The sequence below is a fragment of the Dendrobates tinctorius genome, unplaced genomic scaffold, assembly GCF_039654945.1.
Source record: "Dendrobates tinctorius isolate UK_male_01 unplaced genomic scaffold, ASM3965494v1 ptg000003l, whole genome shotgun sequence".
Taxonomy (NCBI): domain Eukaryota; kingdom Metazoa; phylum Chordata; class Amphibia; order Anura; family Dendrobatidae; genus Dendrobates; species Dendrobates tinctorius.
Genome location: NW_027361671.1, coordinates 36,973,353 through 36,999,614, shown reverse-complemented (window position 1 = coordinate 36,999,614; position 26,262 = coordinate 36,973,353). Strand labels below are relative to the sequence as shown.

At 41.9% G+C, this 26,262-nt stretch overlaps 1 protein-coding gene across 3 annotated transcripts in view; it reads left to right on the top strand.

Annotated features, from left to right (window-relative positions):
- The window catches only part of NUDT12 (nudix hydrolase 12), a 49,526-nt gene that overhangs the window by 200 nt on the left and 23,064 nt on the right, over positions 1-26,262 (top strand). For 2 of the 3 annotated variants that reach the window (XM_073547185.1, XM_073547193.1), the window contains exons 2-4: positions 5,453-5,648; positions 19,228-19,796; positions 24,100-24,267. In XM_073547185.1, the coding sequence (XP_073403286.1) occupies positions 5,455-5,648; positions 19,228-19,796; positions 24,100-24,267 (931 nt within the window). In that variant the 5' untranslated portion in view covers positions 5,453-5,454. Of the gene's footprint in view, positions 1-1,384; positions 1,450-5,452; positions 5,649-19,227; positions 19,797-24,099; positions 24,268-26,262 lie in introns of those variants that run through there. The other variant, XM_073547201.1, reaches the window with a different exon arrangement.

Sequence of the window (26,262 nt, the reverse complement as noted above, 5' to 3'; positions counted from 1 at the left end):
AGGGAGACGGCAGGACAAGCCTCTCAGGCCTTCTGGGAGTTGTGGTTCTTCCCAGTAGGCTAACATGACAATGTAAACAGATTACATTGTAGCACTATAAACATGGTGCATGTAACACAATATAGCACAAGTAACATGATATATATATACACACACATAACATACAAGTGACATATATATAACGTGTAATACAACACAGCGCATGTAATATATATATAAAACGTGTAATATGATCCAGCCCATGTGATATGTAACCTAATATAATACATTCCATGTAATACAACACGGCGCACGAAATATAATACAGCCCCTGTAATATAACATGTAATACAATACAGCCCAGAAACATACAGCTCCGGCAAAAATTAAGAGACCACTGCAAAATGTTCAGGTTGTCTGATTTTTCTCTTTATAGGTATATTTTTGAGTAAAATGTAAATTGCTCTTTTATTCTATAAACTGCTGACATGTCTTCGCATTTCCAAGCACTAAATTTTGTATTTATTTTCAGAAAATGAGAAATGGTCAAAATAATAAAGCATGCAATGCTTACAGACCTCAAATAATGCTAAGAAAACAAGTTCATAATCATTTAGAAACAACAATTCTAATGTTTTATCTCAGGAAGAGGTCAGAAATCAATATTTTGTGGAATAACCATGATTTTTAATCACAGCTTTCTTGCGTCTTGGCATGCTTTCCACCAGTCTTTCACACTGCTTTTGGGTGTCCTTATGCCACTCCTGGTTCAAGAATTTAAGCAGTTCTTCTTTGATAGCTTGTGACTATCCATCATCCTCTTGGTTACATTCCAGAGGTTTTCAATGGGGGCCATGACAGGGATTTGATGTGGTGGTCCTTCATCCATACATTGACCTAGCTGTGCAGCATGGCGCATTGTCCTGCTGGAAAAACAAGTCCTCAGAGTTGGGAAACATTGCCTGAGCAGAATGAATCAACTGTTTTTCCAGGATAACCTTGTATGCGATTTGATTCATACGTCCTTCGCAAAGATTAACCTGCCCAATTCCAGCCTTACTGAAGCATCCCCAGATCATCGCTGATCCTCCACCAGATTTCACAGTGGGTGCAAGACACTGTGGCTTATATGCCTCTCCAGGTCTACGTGTAACCATTAGATGACCAGGTATTGGGCAAAGCTGAAAATTAGACTCATCAGAGAAGATTACCTTACTCCAGTCCTCTATGGTCCAATCCTTATGGTCTTTGGCAAATTTTAGCCTGGCTCTCCTTTGCTTTTCATTGATGAAAGGCTTTTTTCTACCTTTACATGACTTGAGCCCTTCCTCTAGGAGCCTGTTATGAACTGTTCTTGCCATGTATTTCACCCCAGCTGCCATTTGTCATTCATTTTGTAGGTTCCTTGATGTCATCCTGCGGTTGCTGAGTGACATCCAGTCAGTGGAGAGTCGTTTTCGCCCTCTGCCGGTCTGTAGCTTTGTTGTCCCAAATGTCTGCTGCTTGAAATTGTTGTAATGGACTGCCATCTTAGAAATTTTCAAGATCGAGGCAACATGGCGCTCACTGTATCCCTTTGCTAGTAAAGTCAGAATAGAGCCCTTCTTTTCCTCACTCAAGACTTTTCTTTTCAACTCCTTTGGCATGGTTAAAAGTTATTTTTTCATTCCTATTACTTTTGGGATATTACTAGCACTGGTTTTGCCACCCAACCTGTCCTATTGCAAGAGGATTGTGAAAACCACAGCAGGGTTCCACCCCTAGAAGGTATCAGGAGCTCTCTATAAGCCTTCTAAGGCTTGTTTCTCACTAGCATATGGAGAAGCTGTGGAGGGATATGGACTTCCTCCGTGAAGCTCCGCCCCTGCCGTGCCTCTGTGAAGCTCCGCCTCTGTCGGCATGCGGCCTGCGTACCCTATCTTTAGCATTGGGTATGCAGGCTGTGCGGCTGTATGCGGATGCCTCCGCCTGCGTCGTTTTGATGGTGCGGCAACCTGCGCTGAACGCAACTTGTTGCATTTTGGTGCAGTTGCTGCACTGTCAAAACGATGCATACGGAGGCATCCGCATACAGCGGCATGGCCTGCGTACCCAATGCTAAAGATAGGGTACGCAGGCCGCACAGAGGCGGAGCTTCACGGAGGAGGGATGGCTGTGGGCAGAGCTTCACGGAGGAAATCCGCATCCCTCCGCAGCTCCTCCATACGCTAGTGTGAAACTAGCCTTATACCCTTTTTAATGAAGCCTGCCTAAACGTTAAATAGAAGTGTTAAAAAACTATGTTTAATTGTCCCTGTGAAACCAGCTTGCGATCACCAGACTTATTCACTGGCAATCAATGCACTGTGTGTGGGGAGCACGCCAACAACTGTGTAACTCCTTTCCTGGCATGTGTGATGATAGCATGGAGGAGGACACAGAACCGTCCCTCTTCACCTCATCCATTCTCTCCGCACACGCTGGTTTGTCAGGCCACGTTCAGTATTTTACCTCAGTATTTGTAAGCCAAAACCAGGAGTGGGTGATAAATACAGAAGTGGTGACATGTTTCTGTTATACTTTTCCTCTGATTGTTCCACTCCTGGTTTTGGCTTACAAATACTGATGTAAGATACTGACCAAATACTGAACGTGTGAACGGGGTCTTACACTGACTGACAGCTGTCCTGGACTAGTCCAATGACCGCATGCAGAGCAGGGACAATTAAACTTTGTTGTTATTATTATTATACATTTTTATAGTGCCATTTATTCCATGGCGTTTTACATGTGAAAAGGGGCAAATATAGACAAGTACAATAAACATGAGCAAAACAAGTCACTCACAAGTACAGAGGGAGAGAGGACCCTGCCTGCGAGGGCTCACAGTTCTTATCGTTAAAGAGGATTTTAGGGTGCTGATAAAGCTTTCCTAATACCTTCTAGGGGTTAATCCTGATGACAGGTTCCCTTTAAAAATGCATTAATTCTGTTATTCTAAGTAAACCGCATACTTCATACCAAGTCATTGGATACTCATAGGTAAATGATTGGTGGCGAAGGAGATTGAGATCATGTCCTCACTTGAACTTGATCTCATTGCCGAACTATTGGGTTGTGGCCGCCTCATGTTTGTCATAGGCTCTAGAAATCTGAAAAACAATTGTGTGATATTCCTGATTGGACCGTGGTTCTAGGCAGAAGTCATTCGGAACTTTAGCACATGTTCACATGTCGCCTCTTTGGTGCAGAAAATCTGCAATACACTACCAGCTAAATAAATGACATTTCATCATCAGATCTCATCTACACCTTGCTGAAATTACCTGCACAGAAATTGACCTTCATTGCGGATTTTAACATCTGTAACATGTCAATCCTTTTTGCGTAATCGTGCATGGATTTCACTCTTTGCGACCGAAAAGGTCAAATCTGAGGCAAATACGAAGCACAATCCTTAATCTGCTTGTTACACGCAGACTTTGCTGCGGAAAAGCTATAGATATACAAATGTAGTCTTAAAGTATCAATATAGTTGTATCTTCCCTTTCAATAATGAAGTGACAAAACAAACACATTTGTCATCACTTTATGAAATTCTGATTAAAAACACATAGAGCCATATGCCGCAGTCATAAGCAAAACATTTGAATTTCGATTGTCCACCGTTAAAAAGGTTGGCCGCCGCTTTTTTATTGATGGCCTAGCCTCAGAATAGGCCATCATTATCTCCTTGTTGGGGTATGACACCAGCCATTTGGCGGCCGAAGCATAGCAGCTCTGTCAAATACATTTTTATAGCAGGCTCTGGAATTTCATCAACTTTTTGAAATATGCTAATTATAATATGGGTTTCTAGTGGCCCCCAATCCTATTCAGGTCTGTTACTGTACCATGTGGAAACGTGCTCCCTTTAAAGGCCTGCTATAAAATACGGCCACTGCCTTTCAGAGCTTATTATCTACAGCATTCTATAATGCTATTATATTCTATAATGCTGTAGAGAAGCCTCCGATCCGACCTGCAAGTGCACTGGCGCCTGGAAAGGTCAGAGGAGCCCTGCGCACTGCAGTACTTTGCTCTGCCCTCAACAGGGCAGATAAGTACGCCTGCACAGGAGCGTGATGCTGGGGAGCGATGAAGCAACAGGCGGATGGCATTGCAAAAAGATGTACAGTTGCTTCTTTTTCCCACAAAGACTCTTTACAGCTCAGCAATATGAACATATTCTAGAATTAATTCTTTAGCCCTTTCTGTACTAGGCCTTGCTTTTATTTCTCGTTTTTGCACTTTACTTTTTCTTTCCCTTCTTCCAAGAGCCATAACTTTTTAATTTTCTGTTGATGGAGCTTTGTGAGGGCTGCAATTGTTTATACCATAATCACATTCCACTTTGAAGCCAAGCCGTCAGCTGTGCTTTATAGGTGAAGCAAGACTGCAGTAGGCCTCTAGCTCCGATGTCAACCCATCTGCATCTCTCGATTGCTTCACACGGCTGGGACATGAACCAGCAACCAGATTATTTAATCTATCGGTGATTAATAGAGGCTTCTAAATGGTTGAACAACTGTGATCAGAGCTAGCTCTTATTGCTGGTTTTAGAGGCATATGCTGGCACAGTCTGCAGCTGCCCTGTATGGAGTGGATTAATTTCCTAAGCCCTCTCCACATAAGCACATTCTGTGACGTACGTGGGTGCACTAAGGGGTTGAAGAATAGTATTTTGTCCAGGACATTTGAGTTTCATCTATTTATTCCTTACTTACCAGATAATGGAGCCTCATCTCTGCATATTCATGACTACGGCCTTTCTCGAAGACAATCATTGGGAACTATTTCCTGGTAAAGTTAAGGGTATCCTTCAGGGCACCGTACTTGGCCCCTTTCATGTTCCGTAATGCACACAATACAAAACATAAGGGAAAGGAGATAAATTTTCTGAACACCACCAGGGAGATGCGTAGCTTTGCTTCCTGGGAAGTAAAATATGCAAATTGCCTTTTCACGGAGGAAGAGAACAAGATCTCTAGTGCCACCTATTGAAGGTAGCAATCTTTTAAGTCATTATTGACCCTTCAAAGAGCTTTGCCACATGACTCTGCCAAACCAGTATCTTTTCCAAAAGGAAATGACGTTAAGTTGCAGACAGCTGTTTCAGGGTTCTTACCTCTCATCAGTGCAATGTAGGAGACTGGTTGGCTGGATGAGATACTGCACGCATTTTTTTATGGATGAGTGTCTCCAAAACCAAGAACTCACGCTGAATGAGAAATACAGGAGCAGCACGTAGAAAAGTAGGAAGGTTTTGTCACACATAAAGTCATTAATATTGATTATTAATTCATATTGCCCTCTTCTATGCACAACTTGAGTTGTGACATCCCATTTGACAATATTATGTGCCTTGTCTTACCTTGTGTAGGGGTGATCTGTACTACAAATATAAGGGATAAATTGTGCTCCGTTATAATGCCTCTATTTCAATGTCTTTCAGAAATGCAAAATCCCAGGAAGGAAATGGTTTCTCAGCTGCACAACTTCTGTGCTCTGGGCGATACTACTAAGCTGTTTGCTCTTCTCAGTCATTCATCCTCCATCATTAATGAAACCGCTGAAAATGGATGGAGTGCTCTCATGTACGCAGCCAGGAATGGCCACTTTGATGTAGTGAAGATGCTTTTGGAGAAAGGGTAGTTACACATATCTTTCTTTTATATTTGCTTCATGCCGGCTTCTTAATACAATTATAGAAGAAAATCAGTCTATTCTACTTTTTCAACTTGCAGCTCCACAGCCCTAATTTACACTGAATAGTTTACATTAGAAGATCTCAGCATCGGTGCTCCAGGACACCAAGTGTGACATATTTCAATTATATCAGAGTATGAATTTCACAGCTAAAATGACTAAGCCTTACTTATCTGTGTCCTTTACACAAATGTAGGCAATTTAGAGTCTTGAGATGTAGTTAAAACTGTTATTTGCCGCTCTGTAATAGAAGAGACATTAAAGCGAATATTGAAAAGTAACTAAAGATCCTCCAGAAAATGTTCTCTCAATTGGAGCTATAGGAAAGTACACGGTGTTACTGTATGTAGAACGGGGAGTGCTCTACTGTGGAACAGACTGAAAAGAGAAGAGGATGAAGGGCGAAAAAAAAGAAGGCTGGGGATTCAGTTATATTGTCTTAAGATTTTTTTAAAGGGAATCTGTCACCTCATTTTTGGCCTGTAATGCTGTAGATAAGCCCCCGATATAACCTGAAAGATAAGAAAAACGAGTTAGATTATACTCACTCGGGAATCTGGTCCGGTCCGATGGGTGTCGCGGTCCGGTCCGGCGTCTCCCATCTTCTAGCGATGATGTCCTCCTTCTTACTTCTGCTGCGGCTCCTGCGCAGGCGTACTTTATCTGCCCTATTGAGGGCAGATGCATAAAGAAACGCCCAATACTCTATAAATAGACATATGCGGTACCAAAAATAAATAAACCGCCATTATATGTAATATTCCACTACATAAATGATACCAACAAAAGGAGAAATGAGGAGTAATGGATTCAATAGTAATTATAAAAATACAAAATTTATAAGTTTACACATGTGTCATGATCCCAGTGCAGGTTTTTGAGCTGCACACCTGGGGTTAATGTCTGGAGCTCGGTGCAGGTTTTGACCTGCACACCTGGGGTTAATGATTGTGGCCTCTTTCTGGTTCTGGGAGAGCTTCTTAAACCCCTGGGAAGCTTCAATCCCTGCCAGTTATACTTTTGCCTTTGGCCTAGTGTGCTGACCCCTGTGTGCCTGTTTGTTGCTATAGCTTGTTTATGTGGTTCTGACCCGGTTCTGTTTCCCGTTGTGAGTTTGCCTGTTGATTCTGTACTGCGTGATTATCTCTGTGTATGGCTCATTGTCTGTGACCTGACTACTCTCTGCTCGCCCCTCTTGTACCTTGCAGCTATCTCTGTGTGTGACTCATTGGCTACGTCTTGACTATTCTCCCTGTCTATGCCCCCTGGTAACTTTGTCTCGCAGTTACCCTGCTAGGAGTTCTCTTGCAGCTCCTAGTTCTGTGGAGTTTAGGCCACACCCCGAGCAGTCACATGCTTCAGGTCCTGCGGCTCTGAAGTACGCATCTACTCGGCTGCTGCCCGCTCCACAGGTATCTTGGAGCACTGTTCGCTTTACTCAGGACACGCGCACTGGCTCAGTGAGCAAGTTCAGTGTGGTGTTCCTGACAACATGCACAGTAAGAAAATGAGTCATACTCAGATTTACATAAAATCAGGCGGTAACAGTGCAGACCTGAACAGGGAAAGCAAAAATAGCAACCCGTGCTCACAATAAATCATCACAAAAAGCTTTAGTAATACATGCAGGATTAACCAAGGCCATAAAGAAGTATTTCTATAGCCAGAAAGAGCAGGATATCCTGCATAGATACACTAAGGTGCTAAGTGGTAGTGAAGATAAGCAAAAACCTACCAAAGTAACCCCAAACCTTTATTATATATGTGTACATTAGGGGCAGGTTGCTTACCGAGATGCACGGGTAACCAGGTCCAAGGCGGCGACACCCTTGGGAATGTTTTTGATTATCTTCACTACCACTTAGCACCTTAGTGTATCTATGCAGGATATCCTGCTCTTTCTGGCTATGGAAATACTTCTTTATGGCCTTGGTTAATCCTGCATGTATTGTTAAAGCTTTTTGTGATGATTTATGGTGAGCACGGGTTGCTATTTTTGCTTTCCCTGTTCATAGAATCATAGAATCGAAGAGTTGGAAGGGACCTCCTGGGCCATCTGGTCCAACCCCCTGCTCAAAGCAGGATTCGCTAAATCATCCCAGTCAGATGTCTGTCCAGCCTCTGTTTGAAGACTTCCATTGAAGGAGAACTCACCACTTCTCGTGGCAGCCTGTTCCACTCATTGATCACTCTAACTGTCAAAAAGTTTTTTCTAATATCTAATCTGTGTCTCCTCCCATTCAGTTTCATCCCATTGCTTCTAGTCTTTCCTTGTGCAAATGAGAATAAAGTTGATCCTTCTACAATGTGACAGCCCTTTAGATATTTGTAGACAGCTATTAAGTCTCCTCTCAGTCTTCTCTTTTGCAAACTAAACATTCCCAAATCCTGCAACCTTTCCTCATAAGACAGGGTTTGCAGACCGGTCACCATTCTGGTCGCTCTTTTCTGAACTTGCTCCAGTTTGTTGATGTCTTTTTTAAAATGTGGTGCCCAAAACTGGACACAATATTCCAGATGAGGTCTGACCAAAGAGGAGTAGAGTGAAATAATGACTTCATGTGATCTAGACTGTATGCTTCTGTTAATACATCCTAGAATTGCATTTGCCTTTTTTGCTGCTGCATCACACTGTTGACTCATATTCAGTCTGTGATCTATTAGTATACCCAAGTCTTTTTCACATGTGCTGTCACTTAGCCCTATTCCTCCCATTCTATATATGCTTTTTTCATTTTTATTGCCCAGATGTAGTACTTTGCATTTCTCCCTGTTAAAAACCATTCTGTTAGTTGCTGCCCACTTCTCCAGTTTATTTAAATCTTTTTGAATCCTCTCTCTCTCTTCTCTAGTATTAGCTATCCCTCCTAGCTTTGTGTCATCAGCAAATTTAATCAGTTTACCCTCAATTCCTTCATCTAAATCGTTGATAAAGATGTTGAACAATACAGGGCCCAGGACAGAGCCCTGTGGTACCCCACTTGAGACATTCTTCCAACTGGATGTGCAGCCATTTACGACCACTCTTTGGGTCCGATCACTAAGCCAGTTATGAATCCACCTAACAGTTGCCTTGTCCATTCCATACTTAGTCATTTTTTCAAAAAGGATTGTATGAGAGACTTTGTCAAATGCTTTGCTGAAGTCAAGATATACTATATCTACAGCATTTCCTTCATCCACCCAATCAGTGATACAGTCATAGAAGGAAATTAAGTTAGTCTGACATGACTTATTAGTTACAAACCCATGCTGACTCTGTTTAATCACTTCATTCTTATCCAGGTACTGACATACATGTTGTTTAATAATTTGTTCAAAGATCTTTCCTGGTATGGAAGTCAGACTCACCGGCCTATAGTTGCCTGGGTCCACCTTCTTCCCCTTTTTGAAGATAGGAACAACATTTGCTCTTCTCCAGTCTTCTGGCACTTCTCCTGTTCTCCAAGAATTTTCAAAGATTATGGAGAGGGGTTCAAAAATTTCTTCTGCTATCTCCTTCAGTACTCTGGGGTGTAATTCATCTGGACCTGGAGACTTGAATTCATTTAGGTTAGCTAAGTGTTTCCTCACTATCTTTCTGTTTATAGATATCCTGGATTCTTCTATTCCCTTAATAGGACAGTGAATAACAGTTGGTGTTACATTTCCTTTCTGAGAGAAAACAGATGCAAAATAGGAATTTAAAAGTTCAGCCTTCTCAACATCCTGTCTTACCTTTTCATCCTGTAAAAATCCTATAGCATCTTTGACTTTTCTTTTACTTTTGACATATCCCCAAAATCCTTTATTATTGCTTTTGACAGATCTGCCCTGTTTGCGTCTGATTTTATGTAAATCTGAGTATGACTCATTTTCTTACTGTGCATGCGTAAACTAATAAATTTTGTATTTTTATAATTACTATTGAATCCATTACTCCTCATTTCTCCTTTTGTTGGTCCTATTGAGGGCAGAGCAGAGTACTGCAGTGCACAGGCGCTGGGAAAGGTCAGAGAGGCCCAGAACCTGCGCACTGCAGTACTTTACTCTGCTGTCAACAGGGTAGATAAAGTACGCCTGCGCAGGGGCCGCGTCAGAAGTAAGAAGGAGGACGTCATCGCTAGAAGATGGGAGGCGCCGGACCACGACACCCATCGCACCCGACCGTGCCCACCAGTGAGTATAATATAACTTGTTTTTCTTATCTTTCAGGTTACATCGGGGGCTTATCTACAGCATTACAGAATCCTTTAGATAAGCCCCTGATGGCTGTGGCCGAATCTTATAGGCCAAAAATGAGGTGACAGGTTCCCTTTAATATACTCTTCACTACAAAAAAGAGACATCTGGTCTTACAGTGAAATGTTGCAGCTGTCCATTCCAGTAAACTTCCCAATACTTTGTACATCAGGCCAGCACAATCCACTAAATGCACTGCACATGGAGAGCTGTGAACCTGACATTACATGTCATATACGACCTATACACTGATTTATACACACACTATAACTGTAAAATTGTGTAGCTTATTCTCCTGATACTTGCTTTTCCTCAGTATTCTGCTAGAATCAGTAAATGGGCACCTCATTCCTTCGACAGGGAGTTGCCCCAATTTCCAAATAATTACAGCTTAGTCCCTTGTGCTTCCTTAGTAGCTTAGAAGCACTGACAGATGACCACCGGCCTGCCTCCTTCCCTAATTGGTATATACGAGGCATGACTTGTCACCAGTTTGACCTCTGCTTGCATGATATTACATATGGCTAATGTTAATATTTAACTGTATTAATGCCTCATGTATCTCTAAAATCCTATAGAATGATTGCATTTGTGTTTATGTACCACAATCCCTCCATAGGCGTGTAAGCCTGGAACATACTATTTAGTATATATAAATGGAGGTACGTTTTTCTTTTCTAAAAGTGATGACATAGTGCTAGGATATACAATCACGATTCCTAATTGCTTGAGGATTGAACTTTTTGGCACAGCAGCACTTCCAGCCACCCATTCTACAGGAAGCTACAAGGCTATATAATTGGCAAAACCTAGGATCAAAACAATGAGCAAATAGCCAACAGTAAATAAATAAAAAAATAGCAATAGTACATGCTAGTTGGCCCGTGCAAAATTTTCGCATATTGGTGGTCGGGGGCGCAGGCAATTTCAGAAAAAGCAAGCTGATCAAATGTAAATGTATTTCATGAGATGATGAACACAGACAGGTATTTATATATGTAGATTGGTAATACAAAAAATTGGTGTGATAAGTAGAGGCCAAAAAATGTCTTAGCAAAATAAAATATCGGTGTTATAAAACCTCCTTACACACAACATTGGGGGTGATAATGTCAGCCTCAGTGACTTTTTGATTGTAAGTATCGCTTACGGAAAAATGTATATTTTTGAAGCTTCACACTCTTGAAAGTGCCACGTACAACTGGCCGTGTGAGAACACTGGTTTTGGTAGGAACAGGCCAGCTGTTTGAAGCGTTTGTTCCTGTGCTTTATATAGACCTTTCAAATGGTGTATCATTTGTGTGTGTGGGTGGAGTATGAACGGAGGAAGTGTGCAATTCAATAGGCAGTGCATGTTTACAATTGTGTTTGCATATATGTCTCACCTGCAGTGAAGTGTGCAATCCTCCAATGTGCCTGAAATAGGCTGGGCAAGCAGTTCACCAAGCTGCAAAGCCCCCAAGGCAAATGTTTGGATTTGTTTGTGATGTCTTGCAGCAGCCTTGTGGTAGTGTGCTTTGGGGTAGTGTGGTGCCACCTGCAGGTCATTTTTCCTTACTGCAGGTTTATGAAAATTAATGTTTAAACTGTATTTTGTGTTCAAATCGTGGATGTGTGGTTTGTTTGGCTATTTTCTTTCTGAAGAGGGAAAGTTTACCTTTAAATGCAAAATAGCATTAGGTACTTAGTTGACATTTTTCTGATCAAAAAATATATGAAAGCTTTTATACCGCGACAAGGTGTACCCAATCAGGATGGTCACTAAGCTCTATTATTTCACCTTGCGTGGGATTTCTGCGCCAGAACTGACGTGCATGGGATGGGGTGCTATTATAATAAAGACAGGAGGCAGGGATTTCCTCCATGCACCGCATGCCCCAGAGCCTGGAAGAAATCCTTAGCATAAGGAAAGAATATAAGATTTCTCAACTTCTCAACAGCAAGACCACTAATATGGGGCATACAGGTAGGACTAGCTTAACATTTCTATTACCTGTATGCCCATATTAATAGGTCATATCCGCCCCAGGGGGTGACAGATTTCCTTTAAAGGGGTTGTCTCATAACTAACATATATAACCCCCAGGACACGTGAAAATGTATGATTGCTGGGTGGTTGACCATTGGGATCGCAAAAATATAGGTCTTAAAGAAGTTGTCCACTCCCCTAACCCTTTTCATTAATCTTGCTATTAAGTGCCAGTAAATGCATCCATATTCTTAGTATAATAATATATACTTTTATCATGGAATAACATCACTTGGTGTCTGCCAGCTGCATCTCTGATGTTTACATCAATCACTTCCTGTCCCCAGGATTACTGTGTTTTAATACTACAAGTTCCATCAGGCATTGCAATGGCCTGTGAGGCAACACTTATCAGCCCCCCCCCCCCCATTCTCCACCCAAACTCTTCCCTCCCCCATGCCTCCTTTTACCCTGATTACATGCACCCCACTGTGTTTGTTATGCAAATTTCAGCCAGCCTTCTAAGGGTCCCTTCACAGTAAACGATGCACCAGAGATCTCGACAACGATACGACCTTGTCAGGATCGCTGGTGCCTCACTACATGAAAGCTGGTGAGCTGTCAAACAGGCAGCTCTCACTAGCGATCAGGACCAGCGAGGTCGCTGGTATTCAAGGTAAATATCGGGTAACTAAGCGCGCGCGTCACTTAGTTACCCGCTGTGTACCTTGGATACCAGCTCCCAGCACGAGCACGCAGGTATCCAAGGTACACAGCGGGTAACTAAGCGACGCGCGATTAGTTACCCGATATTTACCTTGGATACCAGCTCCCAGCATCTGCTTACAGCGCTGGGAGCTCGCTGATCGTTGGTCTCCCGCTGCTACACGCAGCGATGCACGCTGGCCAGCGGGAGACCAACAATCAAAAAATGCCCCACTCCTGCATGATCAGTCGCTGATGCATGTCACACACAGCGATATTGCTGGAGAGATCGCTGTTGCGTCACAAAATCAGCGATCTCGCTGTGTGTGACGGGGCCTTAAAGCAATAGTCCATGCAAAAGAGAAAATAAGGATGGCACTCACCATTAATAAAATCCATATTTTTATTTCACCATTAAAATCTTCAGCAGGGGAGCAATGTGTGTGTGTTTAGAGGACGACGGCCGTTTCGCGCTGCCTACGTGAAACAGCCGTCATCCTGTAACCACACTCATTGCTCCCCTGCTGAAGATTTTAATGGTGAAATAAAAATGTGGATTTTATGAATGGTGAGTGCCATCCTTATTTTCTCTTTTGCATGGACTAAGATATTGTTTTTTCTCGGATAGAGCACCCGTTCCAAGGGCATTTTATGCGTCTTCAGGTGTGTGTCATTTTGGGAAAAGTAGTGTTGGAGCAGTGGTGCTGATTTTTTGTCTCTCTTTATTGACCTATTCTAAAGGCCCCGTCTCGCTAAGCAATCTCGGTAGCGAGATCGCTGCTGAGTCACAACTTTTGTGACGTAACAGCGATCTCACCAGCGAGATTGCTGTGTGTGACAGCGATCAGCGAGCGGCCCCCCTGCCGGGATCACTGGAAGAAACCTCTGGACATTTCTTTGGTCGCTGGTCTCCCGCTGGCCAGCACACATCGCTGTGTGAGACAGCGGGAGACCAGCGATCAGGTGTAAAAAAATAATTAAAAAAAATAAAAAATATAGTTATTCTCACCTTCCGACGTCCTGTTCAGCCATCCTGCCTCTCTCCACGCTCCGGTCCCAGTGATACTATTTTCTACAGCGATAGCCAGCGATGCCGGGCGCTCGGCGTCGCTGTGCTGATCGCTGGTGAAGCTGTCTGTGTGACAGCTCACCAGCGATCACATAGCGACTTACCAGCGATCCTGACACCTTCATATCGGTGTCGGGATCGCTGGTGAGTCGCTTAGTGAGACGGGGCCTTAAAGCAATAGCCTTACACAGATTAGATTACAGAACCTCTTTGCTTTTGAAATGCAGATGGCAGCACTTCACTAGCAAGGTGTCAGCCCTGCTCTACAGCTGAATCACACTGCCTGCTCAGCTTGCTTAAGGCAGGCTAAAAGTATCTTCAGGATGCACACTCATGCAAGCTGTCATTCAATCCGAAACCTCTACACCCACCACCAGGAGCACAATGACAACTTCTTTTCATTGTGTACGATTCCTGTGCCAGAAACATGAAGTATCAGACATGACAGGGGAGGAAGAAGAATCTCCATCACAATCCAGTACCATGTAATCCCTGCTGAGGCGCGCTTATAGAAGCTGTACATCTAATGCAAGTAAATTACAAAAGGTATTGTTTTGAAAAGCTATGATATATAACAGGTGGGTGAAAAAATAATGGAAAACCCCTTTAACGTCCCCTCTGTAAATAAAGCAGTAGTGAGCATGTGCGACCACTGCCCTATTCTCTTTGTCTATAGGAGCAGTGGTCGCACATTCTCACTACCAGTACATTTGGAGTTTATGGCACAAGTCGAAGATTCAGCGGAACAATATGATTATGGCTTTTTTAGGCTTTGCTAGTTTTTTCAGTTTTCAGAAAAATGGCTTTCTGACACTGTACATCTCTTATTAGACTGTATCATAATATATCATTGATTGCATATCAAAAACAGGGACAGATGTGAATCTAATGAAAATGTAGAGTCCCTGTGGGTGGAGATAAGGGGAGGGGGAAAAATAATAATTTATTGATAGGGGTTTGTTATAAGTCTCCAAAAATAATGGAAGCAACGGAGCATATCCTCATAAAGCAAATGGATAAAGCTGTGACTCAAGGAGCAGTCATTATTATGGGGGACTTCAACTACCCTGAAATACATTGGGGAACTGAAACCTGCAGTTCCTGCAAAGGTAATAGGTTTTTGACAACTATGAGAGACAATTACCTTTCACAACTGGTTCAGGACCCAACAAGAAGGGGGGGCACTGCTAGACCTAATATTAACCAACAGGCCAGACCGCATATATCAAATATAAGGTTTGAGGATCACTTGGGTAATAGTGATCACAAAATAATAAGTTTTCATGTGTCCTTTAATAAGATGTGTAGCAGAGGGGTTACAAGGACACTAAACTTCAGGAAGGTAAATTTCCAATGGATGAGAGATGATCTTAGTGCAATAAACTGGGACGATATCCTGAGACATAAAAGTACACAAAGAAATGGGAGACGTTTATTAGCATCCTGAATAGGACCTGTGCACAGTATATACCATATGGGAATAAACATGCTAAAAATAGGAGGAAACCACTATGGCTAAATAGAGCTGTAAGGGGCGCAATAAGTGACAAAAAGAAAGCATTTAGAGAATTAAAGCAAGTAGGTAATGATGAGGCATTAAATAAATACAGAAGATTAAATAAATTCTGTAAAAAGCAAATCAAGGCAGCAAAGATTGAGTCAGAGAGACTCATTGCCAGAGAAAGTAAAAATAATCCCAAAATATTCTTTAACTACATAAATAGTAAGGCTTCTTTTACACTTACCAGGTTTTTAGCAGCCCGTTTTTGCGGTGTACCGCAAAAACAAGCTACCGTTGTTTTTGCAGTACCATTGAAATGTATTGCGGCCGTGTCCGTAAGCTGTGAAAAATATTGAGCAAGCTCGATATTTTTTCATGGCCGTATATACAGCCCTCACAGCCATACAGCGCACGGGGCTCCAATGAATTTTTTTGCGGACCGTTTTTGCCACCCCATAGAAATCTATTGGGGCCGCAAAAACAGCCCACAAAAACACGGCAAGTGTAAAAGAACCCTAAGAAACTAAAAAATGATTAGTGTTGGACCCCTTAGAAATAGTCTGGGTGAAATGGTGGATGAGGATGAGGAAAAAGCCAATATGCTAAATGACTTTTTTCAATAGTATTTACACAAGAAAATCCCATGACGGACAATATAATCAGTGATAAAAAAAATTCTCCATTAAATGTCACCTGCTTAACCCAGCAGGAAGTACGGCCATGTCTAAAAATCACTAAAATTGACAAATCCCCAGGCCCAGATGGTATACACCCCCGAGTACTGCAGGAATTAAGTACGGTTATTGATAGACCATTATTTTTAATCTTTAAAGATTTCATAATTACAGGGTCTGTACCACAGGAGCAAATGTGGTGCCAATATTCAAAAAGGGAACAAAAACTGACCTTGGAATTATAGGCCAGTGAGCTTAACCTCAACTGTGGGTAAAATCCTGGAGAGTTTTCTAAGGGATACTATACTGGAGTATCTGAAGAAGAATAACCTCATGACCCAATATCAACATGGGTTTACGAGGGACCGTTCCTGTCAGACTAATCTGATAAGCTTTTATGAAGAAGTAAGTTCTGGACTGGACCAAGGAAGTGCAGTGGATGTGGTGGTGTACATGGACTTTTCAAAAGCTTTTGATACGGTGCCACACAAAAGGTTGATACATAAAATGAGAACAATGGGGATAGGGGAAAATATGTGTAAGTGAGTTAAGAGCTGGCTCAGGAATAGGAACAAAGGGTGGTTATTAATGGCGCACACTCGGACTGCATCACGGTTAGCAGTGGGGTACCACAGGGGTCAGTATTAGGCACGCTTTTTAACATTTATTAATGACCTTGTAGGGGACATACAGAGTAGAATTTAAATATTTGTAGATGACACTAAACTCTGCAGGGTAATCAATACAGAGGAGGACAATTTTATATTACAGGAGGATTTTTGTAAACTAGAAGCTTGGGCTGATAAATGGCAAATGAGGTTTAATGGGGATAAATGTAAGGTCATGCACTTGGGTAGAACGAACAAGATGTATAATTATGTGCTTAATTGTAAAACACTGGGCAAAACTGTCACTGAAAAAGACCTGGGTGTATGGGTGGAAGACAAACTCACATTTAGTGGCCAGTGTCAGGCAGCTGCTGCAAAGGCAAATAAAATAATGGGATGCATTGAAAGAGGCATAGATGCTCATGAGGAGAACATAATTTTACCTCTATACAAGTCACTAGTGCGACCACACTTAGAATACTGCTTACAGTTCTGGTCTCCGGTGTATAAGAAAGACATAGCTGAACTGGAGCTGGTGCAGAGAAGAGCGACCAAGGTTATTAGAGAACTGGGGGGTCTGCAATACCAAGACAGGTTATTACACTTGGGGTTATTTAGTTTGGAAAAATGAAGGCTTAGGGGTGATCTTATTACAATGTACAAATATATGAGGGGACAGTACAAAGACCTTTCTAATGATCATTTTACTCTTAGGCTGTTTGCCCACATAGCGTTTTTTAAGCGTTTCTGCAGCACTTTTAGACAAGTGATTCTGCTGCAGAAACGCTTAAGAAAAGCATCCAATTGATTTTTAGTGAAAAACGCACATGTTGTGCCAATAGTGTGTTTTTAACCGCTGCGGAAACGCTTAGCGATTAAAAACGCAGCATGTTCATTAATTTTGCGGAATCGCACGCGATTCCGCATACCATCAGTTATATGGGCAAAAACGCTTAGGAAAACACATGCAAAAATGCTTGACAAATGCTTACAAAAGTGCGTCAAAAAATGCATGCTTTTTCCCGGGAGCAGGGTGTGCGATTCTGCTCAGGTTTATTCTGCTTCAGAATCACTACGTGGGCACATAGCCTTAGACCTGTGACGGGGACAAGGGGGCATCCTCTGCGTCTGGAGGAAAGAAGGTTTAAGCATACTCACAGACGCGGATTATTTACTGTAAGAGCAGTGAGACTATGGAACTCTCTGCCATATGATGTTGTAATGAGTGATTCCTTACTAAAATTTAAGAAGGGACTGGATGCCTTTCTTGAAAAGTATAATATTACAGGGTATATATACTAGATTCCTTGATATTGCGTTGATCCAGGGAGCTAGTCTGATTGCCGTATGTGGAATCGGGAAGGAATTTTTTTCCCCAATATGGAGCTTAGTGTTTGCTGCAGTCTCCCTTCAACCTTAAATACTATGTTAATATGTATGTAAGGCTGGTTTCACATTTGCGGTAATTTAGCGCTAAATAGCGCATGCGTTTTTTTTCCTATACTTTGCATGGGATGCGCTTATGTGCGCATACACATGCGTTTGTACGCGTTTTACCGCGCATGCGTTTTTTTGCGGTATGCGCTCGGGCGCACAAAATGCAACCTGTTGCATTTTTTGTGCGTCCGATTTGCCTCAAAAAAACACATGCGCGCGCAATGCGTTTTTTTACAGCAAGACACCCAATATAAGTCTATGGGTGCGCATTGGCATGCTTATGTATGCGTTTTTTTTGTTAACCATGGAATTTAGGGGTTTGGGTTAGAGTTAGGGTTAGTTAAGGGGGTTTAGGGTTGGGGTCAGGGTCAGGGTTAGTTAGGGTTTAGGGTTTGGGTTAGGGTTAAGTATGGTTTGGTTAAGGGTTAGGGTCAGGGTTAGGGTTAGTTAGGGTTTAGGGTTTGGGTTAGGGTTAAGTATGGTTTGGTTAAGGGTTAGGGTCAGGGTTAGGGTTAGTTAGGGTTTAGGGTTTGGGTTAGGGTTAAGTATGGTTTGGTTAAGGGTTAGGGTTAGTTAGGGTTTAGGGTTTGGGTTAGGGTTAAGTATGGTTTGGTTAAGGGTCAGGGTTAGGGTCAGGGTTAGGGTTAGTTAGGGTTTAGGGTTTGGGTTAGGGTTAAGTATGGTTTGGTTAAGGGTTAGGGTCAGGGTTAGGGTTAGTTAGGGTTTAGGGTTAGGGTTAAGTATGGTTTGGTTAAGGGTTAGGGTCAGGGTTAGGGTCAGGGTTAGGGTTAGTTAGGGTTTAGGGTTTGGGTTAGGGTTAAGTATGGTTTGGTTAAGGGTTAGGGTTAGGGTTAGTTAGGGTTTGGGTTAGGGTTAAGTATGGTTTGGTTAAGGGTTAGGGTTAGGGTCAGGGTTAGGGTTAGTTAGGGTTTGGGTTAGGGTTAAGTATGGTTTGGTTAAGGGTTAGGGTTAGGGTCAGGGTTAGGGTTAGTAAAGTCATGGTTTGGGTTAGTGTGAGGGGCCACCTAATGTTGGAAAAAACGCAAACGCGGTAAAAACGCATACAAACGCATAAAAACGCTGCGTTTTTTTCATGCATGCTCATAAAAATGCTTGAAAAAAACGCAGCAGTTGTATGCTTTTGTATGCGTTTTTTCAATGCGTTTTTTTGCGGGAAAAACGCGCTGCAAAAAAAAGCAAGTGTGAAACTAGCCTTAGATGCTCTTCACTGCTAACATATGTGATGTTAGCTAAAGTTTGCTGTCTTATGTATTATTATCCTCATCATAAGAAACTGTTAAATATGTATCTGCATCTTATCATTTGTTTCTTTTTAGGTGCGACAAGACATTAGTGAACAAATCCCGACAGACTGCTTTAGATATAGCCAAGTTTTGGGGACACAAACACATTGTTAACTTGCTCTCAAATGCAAAAGGTGGAGCAAAGCCTCATTTCTTGTCGGATTCTAAAGAGGAGCATGAGAATTATTTCAGCAGTACATTTCTGGACAGAAGGAGTGATAAACGGACAGAAACTAACTGGTTAACATCCAAGCACACACATGCCAGTTCCGTGTACATCATTTTCTCCAACCTATGTCCTCTCGTATCGCTAATTGGTACAAAAGATAGCACACAGGAGCCAGAAATCAAGCTCTGCAGACTTCAGCATGATGATGTGAAGGAATTCTTGTCAAGGCCCGATGAGGTCTCATTAATATTTCTTGGAGTGGAAACCCAATTAAATAATCCATTTTCAGCAGAACAGGAAGATGGACTGGTGGCCTGGTTTGCCCTCAATGTAGAAAATTTATCTACAGATCAGTTTGAGAGAAAATTTGAAGGCTGCTATTTTCTTCAGCCACCGATGCCAGCCCTGCTGCAACTGGTCAGCACTGAAGCAGGTATAAGGGTTAATAACTGTTAATTTTACATTGTTTCTTCATACCAATACAGCATGGGCTCTGATGTTGTATTCTTCTGGTGTTAATGGAAAAGGATGGGGTTTGATTATCAGAAACTTTAGACTTTAAAAAAAAAAGAAAATAGAATATTAATACAGATTAATTCCTAAATACCTTTACAATACTTGAACTAAGAAAAAGAAAGCAAAAATGCCATAAAATACAAATTTTATTGATACATGTTAATTAAAAGTAAATAAAAACATGATAATGTAGGGATAAAAAAAATGCAAAAGTAAGCTGCTTTCAAAAAAAGGAATACACCAAAAATAAGCCAAATATTGGTGGAAAAGTCACCCTTAATGCTTGACTCAGACTGTGCACTAGAAAGGCTTATATCCAGGGTACAAAGAAAGTTATCAAGAACTTCCAAAAATGTCACACTCTCCCCTAAGGAAAAAGTGTATTCCTTTTTTTGAAAGCGGCTTACTTTTGCATTTTTTGTCCTTACATTATCATGTTTTTATTTACTTTTAATTAATATGTATCAATAAAATTTGTATTTTATGGCATTTTTGCTTCCTTTTTCTTGCTCTTGGTTTCTGTATTTCTGGAAGTGCCACAAATCTAGACTCTTTTTTTTTTTTGTGGTGTACTTTACTATACTTGTTTTGTCTAGAGAGGTAATCACTGTAATAAATAAAAAATGGCCACTGCCTTGTTACACTGATGAAAACCCGTCCTAGTACATTAATAAGATAGAGAATGTACAGTAGGAAGCGCCAAGTGTAATTTGCTATTTAAAATTATTTATACCAACCTTTTTATTCATATTTATACACCTTGAAAGAGGAAAGTGTATTAGCACTAGCCAGAGGCAATAATTCAATAGCAAGTCGTGTAATCCTCTCGCCCGCTGAGGTCAAAATCAACATTAATCCAGAAACATAAAGCACACTGCACACTCCACAATTGATAAAAAAAAACATCAAAGGCCGGTTTCACATTTGCGTTTCAGGGCGCAGCGATGGCCTGCGCTCGGCCACTGCTAAGCCCCGCCCCCTGCCGTGCCTCCGCCGGTAGCTCCGCCTCTGGGCGCATGACGCTGCATGCGTCATGCGTCCCCTATCTTTATCACTGAGGGCGCAGGCCGTGCGCAGTATGCGTTTGGCGGCGCCTGCGTCCTTTTGACGGTGCGCCGACCAGCGCCAACCTGTTGCAATTTGGTTGTGCTCGGCGCACCGTCAAAAGGCCTGCGTCCTCAGTGATAAAGATAGGGGACGCATGACGCATGCAGCGTCATGCGCCCGGAGGCGGAGCTACCGGCGGAGGCGCAGCAGGGGGCGGGGCTTAGCGGCAGCCGTGTGCAGGCCGTCGCTGCACCCTGAAACGCAAATGTGAAACCGGCCTAAGAGATTTATTTATATACCAAATATATCATCTAATTGTGCAAAGGTGTTAAAAGAATGTACACAGTGGTACTATGGCGACAAGGTATTGATGATTTAACACCCCCAAGGTTGTTATCTCAATGTCGCTAAAATTAAAATAATGGAATTACAGTCTGATGGCGTGAACATTTAGAGAAAAATAATATTAATTATAATATATACATAACAGCAATTCTATTTACAGCAGCATCATATTTAATGCAGTAAGCCATCAAACATACATCATGGTATGGTAAAGAATACCTCCAGTAGAAATAATGATATTGAAAGTATAATTATTGCCAGTTTAATAAGGAATACACATAAATACCCCAGAAAAAAATGTATTCTTATGAAGAATACATTCTGTGCTGACAAGAATAACCATTCAATACGATTTCATGCAAAATAATACTAGGTTAATATAAATCTGCATAAGACAGCATAAAAGGTATGGGGTGGTGTTTGTCATGCTAATAGATGTGGTTTTGCTTCAATTTGGGTCAAAAGAGAGATGAGCTACGGAATGGAGCTGTTTTTGATGCAAAGTGTGGCACATGACTTAGGGAGGGAGTTCAGTGCTGTCTTCCGAAATGGAAGTGCATCATTACATAAGTTACAGGGAAGTCTCTGGCGGCAGGAGGGAGAGTGGCGCATCAAAGAGGAGCTGTCCAGTTAGTACCTGTGCAACTGTGTGCACCCGTCTTGGCAAAGTAACAATGCATCATTGAGACTGACGCAGGCTAGGGGTAGTATGTTACATGGTGAGAGTATGTGGGTAAGATACAGGCAAAATAATGGGGAGAAACTCAAGGGATAGCACATTTCTGCATTTACTTTAGTACAGGGAAGGTGGATGAGAAATGCCAGTGTACTTACCCAACCTCAACCTCTCTTGAATAATTCACTGTATATGAGGAAAAAAAATGGAAATGACAATGCATATATACAGTTCTGAAAGCATATTCATATTGGTAAGTCAAATTCCCGATTCAAACCCTTAGGTGTGAGGTCTTATAATGTATAAATCCAATTAGGATTCTCTGTTCTCTCTGATTCTCTGTGTTTGTGTGGTCCTTTACCGTCCTTGGGCTTGAGACTCCTTCAATCACTTGCTATCTTAGTTAGTGTTTGTCCTTGTGAAAGTGGTGGAGAATAGGAGGCCAGATTTTGCCACATTTGATGGTTGATTTGTGGCTTGATAAAAAAAAAAGAGCTAGTCCATTTGTTACCTAAAAGCTGTTTAGGTTTATGTTTAAGGCTTCCAATGTCAGCCCTCACCAGATGATCCCTGATATTATGTGGTCTGTTTAACAAGATACAAACCTAATATAGTATATTAGCAAATCTCTCCCAGTCGCTTGATTCTTGAAATCTGTGATGCGTGGAATAAGGATTCCCAAGTAGTTGCCCATATTTTTATTATAACATGATGTATATTTGGCACGATCAGGTGTTATGTCTGAATGAAGGTGACCCTTGGTGGTGTTGGGGTATGGTAAGGTTTGATATTGTTCTGATGTCATGTTTAGTTTGTGTGCTTTGTTTTATTCAGAAGTTTTGTTTGATATCAGCCTTTTAGGAATTTAGTGGTCATCTCATTCAATCTTAAAGATTTTTGGGCTTCATCTGAGACTGTCTTGAAATATGTTGGCATTGGGAACATTACATGGCATCCTTAGTGGATTTAGAGTGACAACTTGAGCAGTGTAGAAGACTGATACTGTCTATAGGTCTAGGGTAGAGGTCAGTGCTGAGATATCTTGGTCCCTTCTTAGCGATCAGTGTGTTTAGGACACATGTGTAATAGTGGTTGAGGGTAGCTTATTGCTCAAGTCAAAACATTTAAGTGAGTCTTAAGATCCATTCTATATAAAGAAATGCATGCTACAAAAGCAAGTTCAGGAGGTTTGTGAATAAACTTATGGAACTTGGGTAGAATGTAAAACATGGGTGTGTCAGGATGTGGATTTGTTAGAAAGTAGGCTGTTTTATGATCAGTGGTACCCTTATGTAGATGAGTTTCCAAAATGTGATTAATTTTGTACCTAATATGAGGGGTAGGGTTTTGTGGGACCTTCCTTTATGTGTTGGTGCCTGATATTTGTCAATAGAACTTGTCATGGTAGTCCTTTCAACTATAAGTTCCATACTGTGCTAAACGAAATGGATGAGAGCCCTTTCATAAGGTATTAATATGTAGTTTGTATTGAGAAATTCATCTATATATTCACTTGAAAAGAGAAATTATTTAGGGCATGGATGCTTAGGTCATACATGTTATTGCGTTTAATGTATAACAGTATAGGTTAAGATCACCTACTGATATCTGGATGGGACCAGAAAGTGTTATAGATAAATATATACAGTGGGAGAATCGGGGTCTCATGGATGAGGCAAGGTGGCAGGTCGCGTCTGCTTCTGGACAGAGTCTAAATGCAGTGGGAGAATCGGGGTCTCATGGATGTGGCAAGGTGGCAGGTCGCGTCTGCATCTGGACAGAGTCTAAATGCAGTGGGAGAATCGGGGTCTCATGGATGAGGCAAGGTGGCAGGTCGCGTCTGCATCTGGACAGAGTCTAAATGCAGTGGGAGAATCGGGGTCTCATGGATGAGGCAAGGTGGCAGGTCGCGTCTGCATCTGGACAGAGTCTAAATGCTATGTCTGGAGTACTCGTCATTGCTGCTTACTTGAGTACTGAGGCCACGGCAGCTGCCAAGAAAGTTTGGGTGGGGCCCCCACTTAATAGTCCATTTTGTCACATAAAAGGTCTTGTGTTGTTGGTTAATACAACATGTGTAATATTTTTTATAAAAGTGTGTAATGTTCTGTACTCTAACGCATCCCCATTCTCTGCGCTCTCTTTTTTTCAGGTATTTTGGCACAAGCTCGATCTGTCCTTGCCTGGCACAATCGATACAAATTCTGTCCAACCTGTGGTGGTAAGACAATAATTGAGGAAGGCGGATATAAGCGAACATGTGTAACAAAAGGATGCCCCAGTCTAAAAGGAATCCACAATACGTCATACCCAAGAGTGGGTGAGTGCTTAACTCTTTTGCGCCAGAGCATGTTTTCACCTTCCTGACCAGGCCACTTTTTTCCATTCTGACCAGTGTCAATTTATGTGGTAATAACTTTGGAGCGCTTCAACGGATCCCCTTGATTCTGAGATTGTTTTTTCATGCTATATTGTACTTCATGATAGTGGTAAATTCAAGTCAATATTTTTTGTGTTTATTTTTGAAAATACCAACATTTTGAGAATTGTGCAATTTATAAATGTTAAATTTTTATGCCATTAAACCAAAGAGTTACATCACACAAAATAGTTAATAACATTTACCACATGTCTACTTTAGATCCGCATCATTTTAGAAACATTTTTTTTGTTAGGAAGTTAGAAGGGTTAACAGTTTGTCAGCAATATCTCATTTTTCCAACAAAATTTACAAAACCATTTTTTTTAGTCTTGTGTTTATTTATGAAAAAAACGGAAATATGGGGAAAATTTTGAAATTTTATGCCCTTAAATCAGAGAGATGTGTCACACAAATTTCTTAATAAATGACATTTCCCACATGTCTACTTTACATCACCACAATTTTGGAAGCAAAATTTTTTTTTGTTAGGAAGTTATAAGGGTTAAAAGTTAACCAGCGATTTCTCATTTTTACAACAAAATTTACAAAACCATTTTTTTTAAGGACCACATCATATTTAAAGTCATTTTGAAAGGTGTACATGACAGAAAATACCAAAAAGTGGCACCATTCTAAAAACTAGACCCCTCAAGGTGCTCAAAACCACATTCAAGAAGTTTATTAACCCTTTAAGTGCTTCACAGGAACTAAAGCAATGTGGAAGGAAAAAATTAACATTTAACTTTTTTTTGCAAAAAATTTACTTCAGAACCAATTTTTTTTATTTTCACAAGTGTTAAAAGAGAAAATCAACCACAAAATTTGTTGTACAATTTCTCCTGAATACGACAATACCCCATATGTGGGGGTAAACCACTTTTTCAGCACACGGCAGAGCTCGCAAGGGATGGAGCGCCGTTTGACTTTTTCAACGCAGAATTGGCTGGAATTTAGATCGGATGCCATGTTGCGTTCGGAGAGCCCTTAATGTGCCTAAACAGTGGAAACCTCCAACAAGTGACCCCATTTTGGAAACTAGACCCATTAAGGAACTTATCTAAATGTGTGGTGAGCACTTTGAACCTTCAAGTGCTTCACAGAAGTTTATAACGTAGAGCCGTGAAAATAAGAAATCCATTTTTTTTCCACAAAAATGATCTTTTCGCCCCCAAATTTTTATTTTTACAAGGGTAACAGGAGAAATCATACCCACAGTTATTGTGCGATTAGTCCTGAGTACGTTGATACCCCTTAGGCTGGTTTCACATTAGCTCTTTTTAAGCGCACGCACGGCCGGGGGTAGCTCCGCCCCCGAGCCGGCTCTCTGCCCGGCGTGCCCGCCCCTTGCTTGTAGCGCCGCCTCCTAGCGCACAGCGGCGCCTGCGATCAGCGCACCCTATCTTTAGCATAGGGTGCGCAGATCGTGCGCAGGCCGTGCGCTAGTTGCGCTTTGACCTGCGCTGCGCACTTTTGACGGTGCGCCGTGCGCGCCAAAATCCGAAAAGTTTGATTTTGGCGCGCACGGCGCACCGTCAAAAGTGCGCAGCGCAACTAGCGCACGGCCTGCGCACGATCTGCGCACCCTATGCTAAAGATAGGGTGCGCCGATCGCAGGCGCCGCTGTGCGCTAGGAGGCGGCGCTACAAGCAAGGGGCGGGCACGCCGGGCAGAGAGCCGGCTTGGGGGCGGAGCTACCCCCGGCCGTGCGTGCACTTAAAAAGTGCTAATGTGAAACCAGCCTTATTTGGGGGGGAACCACTGTTTGGGCTCATGGGAGAGCTTGGAAGGGAAGGAGTGCCATTTTGGAATGCAGACTTTGATGGAATGGTCTGCGGGCGTCATGTTGCTTTTGCAGAGCCCCTGATGGGCCTAAACAGTGGAAACCCCCCACAA